We start from the raw sequence: 13,156 nt of genomic DNA, 5'->3' as shown, positions 1-13,156 counted from the left end.
TCTATGGTTCTGGAATCAATTCTCACAGTTTGACAATAAACTAACAGGGTAAATATTTTTTTACAAGAATAATATAAAAAAAATCACGAATTTTACATATTTTTTTATTTTAATCATGTAGTTCAAAACCTATCATTTGCATGCATGAATTATCAATTTTTTTCAAATTTATATATGGTACTGATATGTCATGACTCCATTGCTATAATTTATTGAGGCGGAGGTACCTTAACACCAATGAATGAGTGCCACCTTAGCGCCGTGTATGAATTTTTTAAAATAATAATAGTTCGTTAAATTGCATGATTAGAATGAACAAATATGTAAAATTCATGATTTTTTTGAAGTTCATTTATTCGAAATACAAAAATTTGGAATTTCAAATGAATTCTAGATAATTTTAAAATATTTATTCATTTTAAAGGACCCTTAGTTACAACAAACAAGAATATGAAATCTAAAATATTTCATTTTGTGAGTGCACGATAAAGGCATCTCTCTGGTAGGGGTATAAATGTTACTCCCTCCGTCCCACTCTAATTGACAAAATATGGAGTTTTTGGTGTCCCATTCTAATTGACAAAACTAACATAACTATAATTTTTCCCTTTAACTTTCCATCTTTACCCTCATTTAAATTTAAATTTTTTATGAAAAGATGGTGAATATTTAATGAAAATTTGACTAATATACTAATAGCATTAATTAGCTCCATTATCAATAGAAGGGTATAGAAGTAACTATCTATGTCATTTATTAGTTTGTATTGGTTATTGTAATTTAGTTATTTTGTCAATTAGAGTGGGACGGAGGGAGTAGTATATATTAATGGAAAAATTGTTCAATGAAACCGTTGCGGCAGTTATTCGTGCAACAAATCAATTGTGTGTTATCCATATTCAATTTTTAATGATTAAAAAGGTAAGTAATAATTAAAAAAATCACAATTGACTTGTTGTAAATATAATATGGGATAACCATTGAATTGATGTGATAAACACTCATATTAATGATATTATACAAATTGTAATCATTAATGAGCCGTTACATGCACTTAGAGTTAAGTTTATGCCCACCTTTTTTTTATGAATCAAAATTTTATAAAAGGTCATAAGGAGTGACGAAAGAACCTTTAATTTCAAAGTTTATGTACAATAAAAACTACGACTATGAAATGGAGATTAGACATACTATAAATATTGATTGTTAATGACAGTTGCATCTTATAAATATTGATTCCTCCACGTTGAATTGGAGTATCAGATAATAAGCTATAACTGCTTTCTAAACCATCTCAAATAATTCTCTCCTCCAAACTTTTAGCATTTATTTTTATCAAACTTCAAAAATGGGACATGAACATGAAACTCGTAATTTCTCATCATCATCATACCTTCTTACAATTATTCATCTCTTGCCATTTTTCAGCGGAGCCTTAGCCATTATTCCCAAGCTTAGTAACGAGACAGACAGACAAGCTTTACTACAATTCAAGGCTAAAATAACGGACGACCCTCTCGGTATCATGAATTCATGGAACAGCTCTTCTCATTTTTGCCAGTGGTACGGTGTTACATGCGGCAGCAAACACCAGAGAGTGACAGTTTTAGACCTAAGAAACCTAACACTTTCAGGTTCTATATCACCGTATATCGGCAATTTAAGCTTTCTTCGAGAATTAAATCTCGACAACAATGGCTTCCGCTCTGAGATCCCTCCTCAAATCGGCCATTTGCGTAGACTGCAAGAATTGTATCTTACCAGAAACTTGTTCACCGGTAAAATTCCTCCAAACTTGTCTTCTTGTTCTAATCTTGAATCTCTTTTTTTACATAGAAACAAGCTTGAAGGAGAAATCCCATTAGAGCTCACCTATTTGACGAAGCTTAGAGTACTCAGTTTAGGAACCAACAATCTCACAGGAACTCTTTCTCCATCTCTTGCAAATCTGTCGTTTCTCGAGCAGTTCATTGCTTCTCAAAACAAATTTCATGGAGTTATACCTGAATCTTTCGGAAATTTGATGAACTTAAGAAATTTAGGGCTTGCTCTTAATCAACTCTCTGGTTTAATCCCTTCTTCCATTTTCAATATCTCGTTGATTCAGAAAATAGATTTAGGGGCGAATGATTTCCATGGATTTCTTCCGATGAGCTTAGTCGACTCTGTTCCGACGATCAAATTTCTTTCGGTTGCTTCCAATCAATTCATCGGTTCGATTCCGACGTCCATTTCGAACGCTTCAAATCTAGAACTCCTTCAGCTAGACTCAAATAGTCTTACTGGAAATGTCCCTTCTCTTGAAAAGCTGAATAAACTTGAAGTTCTAGGGTTGAGTCATAACCATTTGGGAAGCGGTGAAGCGGGCGATTTGTCATTTCTATTCCACCTGACCAACGCCACCGCCTTAACGAAGCTGTTCATATATGAGAACAACTTCGGCGGAGAGCTCCCGGAATATATAGCCAACTTCTCAAAGAAGCTGGAGAACTTCAACTTTCAAAGAAATCAAATTCGCGGAAAGATTCCGAACGAGATTGACTCTCTTGTTAACTTAGAAGTTTTCACCGCATCAGATAATTTACTCTCCGGCGAAATTCCGTCCACCATCGGAAAGCTAAAGAATTTAAGAAGTCTTGCTCTGGACATTAATAATTTCATCGGAAACATTCCTCCCAGTATTGGAAACTTGACGAACTTGATTAGCATTTATTTACAAAACAATAAACTCCAAGGTATGATCCCATCAACTATTGGAAATTGCAAAAATTTGTTAGAGTTGGCTCTTGATCACAACAATCTTACCGGTCATATACCTCGACAAATATTTGAAATTTCTTCTTTAACACAGGGTCTATTTTTATCTTTGAATCGTTTGAATGGGTCGCTTGCAGATGAAGTAAGCAACTTAAAACAATTAGGAATGATATTTCTAGAAAATAATTTATTATCCGGTGAGATTCCTACTGGTCTTGGAAGTTGTATTAGTCTAGTAACACTTTCATTGAGTAATAACTTTTTTCACGGGTCGATTCCTTCTTCTTTAAGTTCATTGAGAGGCCTTACGGTTTTAGATATTTCTTACAACAATTTGTCAGGACAGATTCCACAATTTTTGGAGGGTTTTACTTTACTACAGTGGTTGAATCTGTCATATAATGATTTTGAAGGTATAGTTCCGACAGAAGGAATCTTTAAAAATGGAACTGTAATAAATCTACAAGGAAACAAGAAATTATGTGGTGGGATTAGTGATCTAGGCCTTTCGCCTTGCAAATCTGAAGAACCGAGAAGCGTAAAAGAGAAAAGAAGAATAGTAATTATAGTTTCAGGATCATCTATAGGTGCATCGTTACTACTTGCCGCGTGTTTACTTGTTTGGTTGTCGAGAAAAAGAAAAGAAATTTCTATAATATTAAGCCCTTTTGAGAATGAGATGTTAAGGTTGACTTATCAAAATCTCCTTAAAGCGACCAATGAATTTTCTTCGGAGAATTTAATTGGTTCAGGTGGATTTGGGTCGGTGTATAAAGGAGTTCTTGAGCAAGACGGACTTATAATTGCAGTTAAAGTGCTTAATCTTATGCGTCGAGGAGCATCCAAATGTTTTCTAGCAGAATGTGAAGTGTTAAGAAATGTCAGACATCGGAATCTCGTCAAAGTGCTCACTGCTTGTTTTGGTGTTGATTATCGCGGCAATGATTTTAAAGCTTTGGTTTACGAGTTCATGGATAACGGAAATTTACACGATTGGTTGCATCCGACTCATCCAAGGAGTTTAAGCATTGATCAAAGATTGAATATTGCGATAGATGTAGCTTCTGCACTAGAGTATCTCCACTGTCATTCAGGAACACTACCGATTGTTCACTGTGATCTAAAACCAAGTAACATTCTTCTCGATAAGGAAATGACTGCACATGTAGGGGATTTTGGGCTGGTCAAGTTTCTTTCCCAACAGATATCACAATATTCTACTGGTCAAAGCAGCTCTCTTAGAGCAATAGGAACTATTGGTTATTGTCCTCCAGGTAATTAATCTTAATTAGTTTTATTTTGTAACCCTTTTTAATTTTTTCTTTCAAGTTTATGATCATGTTTTCTTCTTCCTGTTTGTTGAACAAATTAGGATCAAATATTTTCCGACTAAATCAAACCGACATGATAATTTCTCTGAGTTGAAGCATTAATTTATAAGCTGTCTCATGATGTCATATTCTAAAATGGCTTTCTGTATATTGCCTCTACAATATGACAGCAATTTTTGAAAAATATGCTTCAACACAATTCTCATCATAGTTTAATTTCGTCTAAAAATATTGATGTACTTTGTTTTAAATGAAAATTAGAGATTAGGTATTAAAAAGACACTTATTGAGATTTCAGTGACAGTTTAAAATATGTGACAAAATTTAGAGTTGACCAATATAGATCTTCATAGGAAGTACAGTAGCAATTGCCCATATTATAAATTTAACTTTTTAAATAATGCTATTAGTATAAGATTCAATGACACAATCTTATGAGCCTTAGAAACTTACATATCTTTATAAAACCATAAATAGAATTTGTAAAATTTATCTGTATTTTCATCAATCTTATAAAAAAAATTGAATCTAATACACGTACAGTCTATATACTTTATATGGAAATACACTTATCTAATAATTTATCATGTCTGTGTTTTAGAATATGGCTTAGGAACCGATGCTTCAACATCAGGTGATGTATTTAGTTTTGGCATACTCTTGTTAGAAATGTTCACGGGAAAGAGACCAACTGACGACATATTTAAAGATGGACTAAGTCTCCATAACTTTGTCGAGAGAGCCTTGCCTGAACAAGTAATTCAAATTATAGATCCCAATTTGCGACTCAGAGAAGACGCGAATCATATACTCATTGAGTGCCTGATCTTAATATTTCAAATTGGAATCTCTTGTTCTTCTGAATCACCACAAGAGCGATTATATATTGATGACGCTGTTGCTCAATTATCTTCTGTCCGGAGAAATATTTTGTGTACTCGGCCTCGTTGGGAGATCGGAGAAGTTGCAAGCACAAGTCAAATGATACCAGGTAAACAACACTAATTTTTTTCTGAAATATTATAGCTCATATTTTTCAAATTCAATCAATATAGTTTGGGCGTTGTTATCATACTTCTTATATCAGGTGCTCAATTGACGAATTCACATCAAATGCTCGAGCGATGAGATTGCGAAACATATGCTTAGACAAATGGAGAAGAGAGTGGTGGTAGATTTGTATTGTGTTGAGAGATATTTCAGCGTTTTGAGGATCCAGATCAATGGGAACCGATTGTTTATGACGTCTCATGATATTTGGATAAATTACATGAGGAAACTACACCCTCGACTTCAGTGGCGGTTCCAGACATTTTGTGTGGTCGGGTCCATATAAATACCATAAATTTAAATTAGAAAATTGTATAATTTTTTTACTCTACTATAATAAAATAATAAAATAGATTTAAACTGTAAATTATTAAATAGAACTTAAGTAAATTAATAAACATAAATATTATATATATATATATATATATATATATATATATATATATATATATATATAGACATAAATACAGACACATAAAAATATCAGGAGAATCCTATATATAAATATATCTTTGAATTTTTTACTTCAATTATTTATCATTTTAATTTGGAATGAATTTTACTTTTCAATTCAAATTTTGCAATATATACCGCACAATGCCCATTTTTAATATGAATTTTGCATTTCTAGTTTAATATTTGAAACAATTTAAATTAAAAAAATAATTTAATTTTTTGTTTATATTTTTTTTGAATTAATAATAATATTAAATTATATACCAGATCAATAGGTTAGCTACTATATTTTACAATCTATGGGTTGAATTTAACAAATAAACTTCAATAAGTATTATTTAACAAATAAACTCCATATAGTAGGCATCATTGTTTTAAATACCGGACTGGCCGATCCAACTGAAAACCGGCTAATGGTCCGATCTAAAATTGTCAAAAACCGGATTTTATAGTGGAATCGGTTTAGACCGGATCAAACCGATAAAAAACTGAATATAAAACCGGTAAACCGGAAATTGAATCGGTAAAAAATTGGTGAACCATATTTATTTTTAATTTTTTTAAAATTTATTAAAGCGGTTGAATCGATCATTAAACCGATTCAATCAATTGAATCGGAAACCGATAACCTCACCGGTTCAGCTACATATTCGATTTCTAGAACACTGGTAGGCGGTGAATTAGTAATGTCCACACTTCTCTACATAGATCCTCCACTGCTCTACTTTCATTTTTCATTTTATTTATAAATATATGCTCTTTTGCTTTCGAAAAAAAAGTCAACACGGCATGTGAATTCACGACACGGATTACTTAACTTATTTTTTATTTTTTCAAACAACTAAGCCTTAAACTCTTCCATTTTAGTTTAGATAATTTCTCGTTTTCATTGTAAAAATTAAATTTAAAATAATTTCATCGCATAATTAAAGAGCTATTTAATTTATTGTTTACATTCCTCATCTCCCAACATATATAGTTTGTACAATATGCGTTTTAAAAATACAATTATAAAATAATCTGATCTAAATTGAAAAAGTTTAGGAGTTGGTTGCTGAAAAAAATCACTGCTGGAAAACATGTAATTAGCGACAGAAAATTCTATCTCCAATCACTCATAATCCATCGCTAATAGGCACTAGCGACAGATTACCGACGGATAGCGTTCGTCGCTCACGAAGCAGTCACTAAACTGAATAGCGACAGAATTTCGTGTGTGCCGCAGAATTAGACGGAATGAAAAATTCGTCTCAAAACAGACCAATTCATCGCAAAAACATGCTGTCCCGACAGAATTTTGCCGTTTTTTTTTGCAGTTTTTCCCCTTTTTCACTGTCGATTTAAACCTGTTAAATTCATTTTTTGTAAATCATTTACGAAAATTATTTAAAGGAAATGAAACCCTGAATATATATATATATATAAACAATATCAAAGTTTATAAAAATTCAATGTATAAAGTGATAAAAAAATATAGAGTGTTCGACAATAAAACATAAAAACACTACAAAGCCGTATCGTTATAATCGTCTGGCGGGGGTGTGGGGTGCTGCGGGCGATACTCAGGAGGAAGGTTCGGCATCATCTTCGCAAGCTCCGCACGGATAAGCGCGACCATCCGCTCGTCCTGTCTAGCCATCTGCTGACGCTCTATCGCGGCCATCCGCTCCTCAAACTAACACTCCATCGCGGCCATTCACTCCTCAACACGGCGCTCGATCTCCTCGTCCGGCTGTTGTGACGGCGAGGAGCTACCGCAAGCCTTGCTACTCGTGCATGTATACCTACTGGACGCCGAACCTAGCTCGTACACGCGATGCTTCTTGTTGACCCCCTCGATGTCCAAAAACACTTGGGTCTCGTCCACATCTGATGTACTCGAGGAGATGTCCTCGAGGAGATGTCCTCTCTGGGCGGCGCCTGTGATGCCGAAGCAAGCCTCTGAGCGATCACATCCTACAAAAAGATTGAAAACATATCAGTTTCACATTATAACTACTAAAAATGCATAACATATTAAATAAAGTCCTAATTTTTAACAAAATTTCAGCAGCATTTCCTCTATAATATGAACATCACCCATTTTTCAGGGAATTCCTACAAGCAATTTACAATACGCAAACCAACCAACAAACAGTTTTGAAAGAATTACTTATTCAATTCAAACACTAATTTAACACTTAAGCAAGCTAAAACATATGAAATAATTACTAATCTATTGACTTACAGCCATGTCCTGAGGCCGCTTGTCAATCGGCCTCTTTTCAACCTTCGTGGAGTGAAGGCGACTGTACGACTCCGTCACTGGCGGCTTGCGGCCGAACTCCTTAGCCTACCAAAAAAGATAGATTTTCATAAGTTTGACATTAATAAAACAAAAACTTAGTTTACAAATTTAATTATACAATTTAAAAATAAACCATTATATTCACATGCTTGATGGCGGAGCGGGATCCCCCCCTTATGGCGGATGGGGCTAGATCCGGGGCCCGCCGGCTTGCTCATTTTCTTAGCTCGGACTGTCTGTGACTTCTTCTTCACATCTTTTGTGTACCAGAAGGCCTTCAAGCCTGCCCAGATCTCCTCGCTTATAGAAATATGCATGGCGTCCTTGTTCTTCATCTTGTGGACGTTGTCTTTGTAGTGAATGGCCGCATGCCTCATGAAAACCTGTCTGATGATGTCCTTGTTGTAGGCTGACAGATCCCACTAGAAGTCCTTCTGCAAATAGTAAACAGAAGGTGTAAGTTAGTATTTTTCCTAAAAATATAAACACTAACATTAAACTGGAAATTTAGTTATGCCTTAAAGGCGAACCTTTTTAAGAGAGGGTTCTCATATTTTGAAGATTCACTTTCGAATTGTTTATTCTCAGAAGGTATTTTTGGAATCGCAGAGTTGTACCATCATTTTACTCTAGCAGGTCCGCAGCAGTACTAGAAGTAGTATTAGTACTGATGATGGTGGTCTGATGTCTGATCGTTTTGTATATTTGTATTTTGGTTATCGTATGATCGAATGTTGATGTAACATGCTTATGATCGTAAATATGGTATCAGGGATTATGTGAAATGTTTTGACATGCTAAAACGATTTACCATGTTAATATGTGCCTGCATTTAAATAATGAGATGATGGATAATAGAAAAATAAAACTGGACTAAGATGTATGCGTAACATGAAAACTTTATATGAAAAAAAATATATAGAGAAATACTCCTAATCTAATTTAGACTTTGATCTTTGATGTTCTCAACCTTTTAGATGTATAAGACTCCACTCTTTATGTTGTAAAAAAGTCTGGATCAGATTAGGACTGATCCCTGATGAGCTGCGCACAATCTGGATGAAATTTTTGGCTTCCAGAAAGTCGAGCCGTATCATCCTGACGTCGGCAAGAGTTCAACTCCTCGGCAAAACCATTTTCCAGAAGACAAATATGCCAAGATACTCATCCTGTCGACAACTAGATAAACTCTATGCAATCATCAACTTTAAAAGTCATAACTCTTTGCACCTCCAAATGACTTGTTTCTTAATTCATTTGAAATTTTAAGATGTCTAGTTTATTTATTATGAGGCATAAAATTTATTGGAGGTCTCTAAGTATTTTGAAATATCTAATTAATAGAGAAGGGCCAAATCTACAAGTAGGCAAATGTGAGACGCAATTTATCAATCTTCAAAACTTTATAAGTTGAGTTAGAAAATTATAAATGATGTAATTCTTGATATTTTGGAAGTCTGAGGATGAATTCTTTAATTCATATGAAGAACACTTTATCATTTGAGGTTTTAAAAATGGATAAAAACATTAGTTCATGAACAAGGATCAATTTGACATACTTTGTTTATTTGCAATTTTTTATGATTTTCGATTAATGACTTTCTTGCATAAACTTACTACAAAACACCACATTTACAAGTATAATATTTAGCAATACTCAATATAGAATGACTTTGTAAACAAAATTAATATGCATAAAATGCACGTATCTACTTACAAAATTCATTTAAATAGTAGAAATCAATAAAAAAATGTTCCTAAATGTGTTTTCAATGTAATTAATTGATTAAAAAGTCATAAGAAAATCTTCAACCCAAATGTAGCTGTCCAACCCAAACCTTAAAATTGTTATTTATAAAAAAAACTCCATGTCAATTTTAATAAACGCCATTATTTTACATAAGTGTTCCATAGTTCATATTTGTCTTTCGTGTGTTCCGGGGAGTGACTAGATCTCTTCGATCTCGGTATACCCATCTAGTAGAAGAAGCCTTGAAGAGCGTGGAAGTTTTTCTCTGCAATATAGGTTGGTGGCTTCAAGGGAAGTGCCGATATTCTAACCATTACCATTTTATTCTATTTCTAACTCCTCAAGGATAAATATATTCTATTTTTTTAGAGTTAGTGTCAAAAAAAATCACGAACTTTTCACGTTTTCTCATTTTAATCACGCAGTTTAAATTTTCTCATTTTCATGCATGAATTACCACTTTTTCTCAAATTCATACACGGTGCTGAGGTGGCACTCATTCATTGGTGTAAAATGACCTCCACCTCAGCAAATTACACCAATGGAAACGTGACATCTCAGCATTATGCATGAATTTGAGAAAAAATAGTAGTTCGTGCATAAAAATGAGAAAATTTAAATTGCGTGATTAAAATGAGAAAACGTGTAAAGTAAGTGAATTTTTTAACCATTTTTTTATGAATAATATGTATGAAGTGACAAAACTAATTCAAAACTTTCGTATAAAAATGGCACACTACAAGCTACGGCGAAGAGAAAGGTAAAAGCAATCACAACCTTGAAAATAAAATACAATAAGAATTTCGAAAGAAATCCAAACCCAAATAAGAAAACTTCCTATTACAAAGTTTGAAAAGAAACACTGTCTTAGAAAAACAGTTAAACATCACATCCTCTTTATCCTGCGTCGTATTTTGAAAAACTCTCCCCTACGACATTTTCAAATATTCCACACCATTAGAAACCAAACGATCCTCCATAACTACCAATAAGGATCTCTTGAAACAATATTCTGCCATTGTACCATAAAATCAACAAAACCAGAAGGAAAAATCCATACCACATCCACTTTCCGCGACATATCACACCAAATGTCTCTAGCAAAAGAGCAATGAATAAAAATGTGGTCTTATATTTTCACTAAACCGCATAGCATGCATAACGAGTTATCAACGAAAATAATAGATGGACGAGCCAAAAAAACCATAGGAGGAACTCTATTATATAAAGCTAACCAAATAAAAAACTTAACTCGTGGCGGCGTTTTTGATTTCCAAACTTCTATAAAAGTGCTCATATTTTCTGAAATTATCACTCTGAAATCCTGCACATTAGCAGCTGCCCTATTCCTTCTTCTCACCGTATATTCTATTTCTGAGGTATAATTTTAACAAACGCCATTTTTTTTTCGATATTTAGATTTTTTATGATATGTCAGATAACGTGGAGTATCTATTTGTTTATAAATGCCAAGTCAGCCGACTCTGACTATGTTAGATAAAAATGAACTGGTGGATTTTTGTTGATTTAAAATCAAAAAGTTTATAGAATAAAATTAATATTCAGAAGGTCTAGCGATCGAGAATCCTAAAATTAGTGAACACGTGATTATTACCCAAAAAAACTTGGATGGCCACTAGACAAGAAAATAAAATTTAATTATATGTTATGATATATGGAAATAAATTTTGAGGTTTTTATGTGACTAATTTGAAAAAAAAAATATAAAAATATTAAAGCGAAAAAGAATTAGCCGCGATTTTATCAACCATACCCCTTTTCTATAATTTTTTGAGACATCCGACGAATGCTGGTGAAGAACACAAATAAAGCTGAGTTTTTCAGAACGAACCAATCTTTCATACCAACTCCTTTACACTCTCTTTATTAAAAAAAAACTTTCAGAAAGCGCGAAGAGCTAAGCCACTAATGTCGTGACCAAAATTATACCTCGGAAAGTCAGCGAAGAAGCCCACATAGCGATTTCATATGAGTTATATTCTTTCGATCGAGCGACAACTTATAATCTTTTCTAATTTTTACCAATTAATTCAAGATTGTGATAATTTTTTTTTTAACAAAAACAATATAATCAACCCAATACAGGGATATTGGTTTCTTAAGTTTCAAAATTAATTTTATAAATAATATGTAATTTTAAATTAATAATTTTTAATTATCCTAATAAATAATAATTTGATAACTAATTTAATTAATTATATTAGTTTTAGTTTTTATAAAAGTATATTCAATGCTTAATAAAAAAATTAATTACTTAAAAATGTTATGCTATTTTTAATAATTATTTATCAATTGGGGTAATGTCATAAATATTCACAAACTTTACACGTTTTTTTAATTTAATCACGCTTTTTAAAACTTGTTATAAAGATACATCAGTTTTTAATTTTTTTTCAAATTCATACACGATATTGAGGTAGCCCTTATTTATTGGTGTAATTTGCTGAGATGAGGCTTATTTATAACTGATGGATACCGAATTCTACAGTAAATATAATGGAGCCGAGTCACAGGAGATCCACTCTCAGATGATACCGGACTCCCCCTGAAGATCCGAAGATATGGAAGATACGCCGAATCCCTTAAAATTCGGTGATATGTCATTGAAGACCGAATCCCACATGATCCGCCCAAAGCGCGTTAGGTCCGGGATTCGGGCAATCGACCAAGAATGGAAGTATTGTCCTATTCAGACACAAATACTATATATGGAAGGATAAGCTCTACTTTAGGAAGATAAGACTATTTAGGAAGACGTTCCTAAATAGGACTCTTATCAGATTAAGGTAGATCACGACAAATCAGGAGAATCCCTACGATATCGCCGAATCCCTGCAAAGTAGGATTCACCTGCCTAATACGACTCTACTAGGTATATTCGACTACTATAAAAGGAGCACGAGGTATGCCTAGAATCACAATTACATTCATATAGACAAAACGCTGCTCAAAGCTCTAAACTGACTTTAGCATCAGAGAGTTAATCGGACAACCACCGTCCGGTTAGCTTCTATCCTGTTTTGCAGATCTTACTCACCGGTTCAGAAGGCAGACTCCATCAATTGGCGCCGTCTGTGGGAAAAGCTTAACTAAACTTCAAAAGAAGGAGCTTTTCTGAACTCAAAAACAAATCTCATTGAAGAAGATGACTTCTGAAAGAGTAAACCTGAAAGACAAACAACCAATGGACCCAATAAACACTCTGGAGATAATTAACGTGACGGAAGACGGGCTTCACAACTCCGGGGAAAAAAGCAATACCGGAGGGCCCTCTTTTTCAACACCTCAATACCAAACTAATCCGATGAGGGGAAGCAACCCAATTGCTTTCAATCTGGACACTGAAGAACAACAAGCACCAAGCGTAGCAGCACAAGATTCACACAACGAAATGCTGAAAAAGATACTAGAATCAGTACAGGCAAATCTAGACAGATTGGCTAGCGAAGCCAAAAGAACAAACGACAGGCACGAAGAAACCATGAAAATCCTAAGGGAAAATTT

At 33.7% G+C, this 13,156-nt stretch overlaps 1 protein-coding gene across 1 annotated transcript; it reads left to right on the top strand.

Moving 5' to 3' along the window:
* The first annotated feature begins 1,283 nt into the window (after nt 1-1,283).
* On the top strand, nt 1,284-5,332 carry LOC126686392 (probable LRR receptor-like serine/threonine-protein kinase At3g47570). Its single transcript, XM_056106111.1, has 3 exons — nt 1,284-4,031; nt 4,690-5,079; nt 5,176-5,332. The coding sequence occupies exons 1-3, from the start codon at nt 1,349-1,351 to the stop codon at nt 5,214-5,216; spliced, it is 3,114 nt and encodes a 1,037-aa protein (XP_055962086.1). The 5' UTR covers nt 1,284-1,348; the 3' UTR covers nt 5,217-5,332.
* Nucleotides 5,333-13,156: the final 7,824 nt, after the last annotated feature.

The sequence above is a fragment of the Mercurialis annua genome, linkage group LG6, assembly GCF_937616625.2.
Source record: "Mercurialis annua linkage group LG6, ddMerAnnu1.2, whole genome shotgun sequence".
NCBI classification, from domain to species: Eukaryota; Viridiplantae; Streptophyta; class Magnoliopsida; order Malpighiales; family Euphorbiaceae; genus Mercurialis; species Mercurialis annua.
Note: the sequence above shows the minus strand (reverse complement) of the source record. Positions and strands in the feature narration are given on the sequence as shown.

What these genes read in the sequence shown, in the direction of transcription:
- LOC126686392 (XM_056106111.1), top strand. Translation starts at nt 1,349, where the DNA reads ATGGGACATGAACATGAAACTCGTAATTTCTCATCATCATCATACCTT. An exon ending in TATTGGTTATTGTCCTCCAG is followed by an intron (nt 4,032 to 4,689) that starts GTAATTAATCTT and finishes TCTGTGTTTTAG; the next exon opens with AATATGGCTTAGGAACCGAT. An exon ending in CACAAGTCAAATGATACCAG is followed by an intron (nt 5,080 to 5,175) that starts GTAAACAACACT and finishes TTCTTATATCAG; the next exon opens with GTGCTCAATTGACGAATTCA.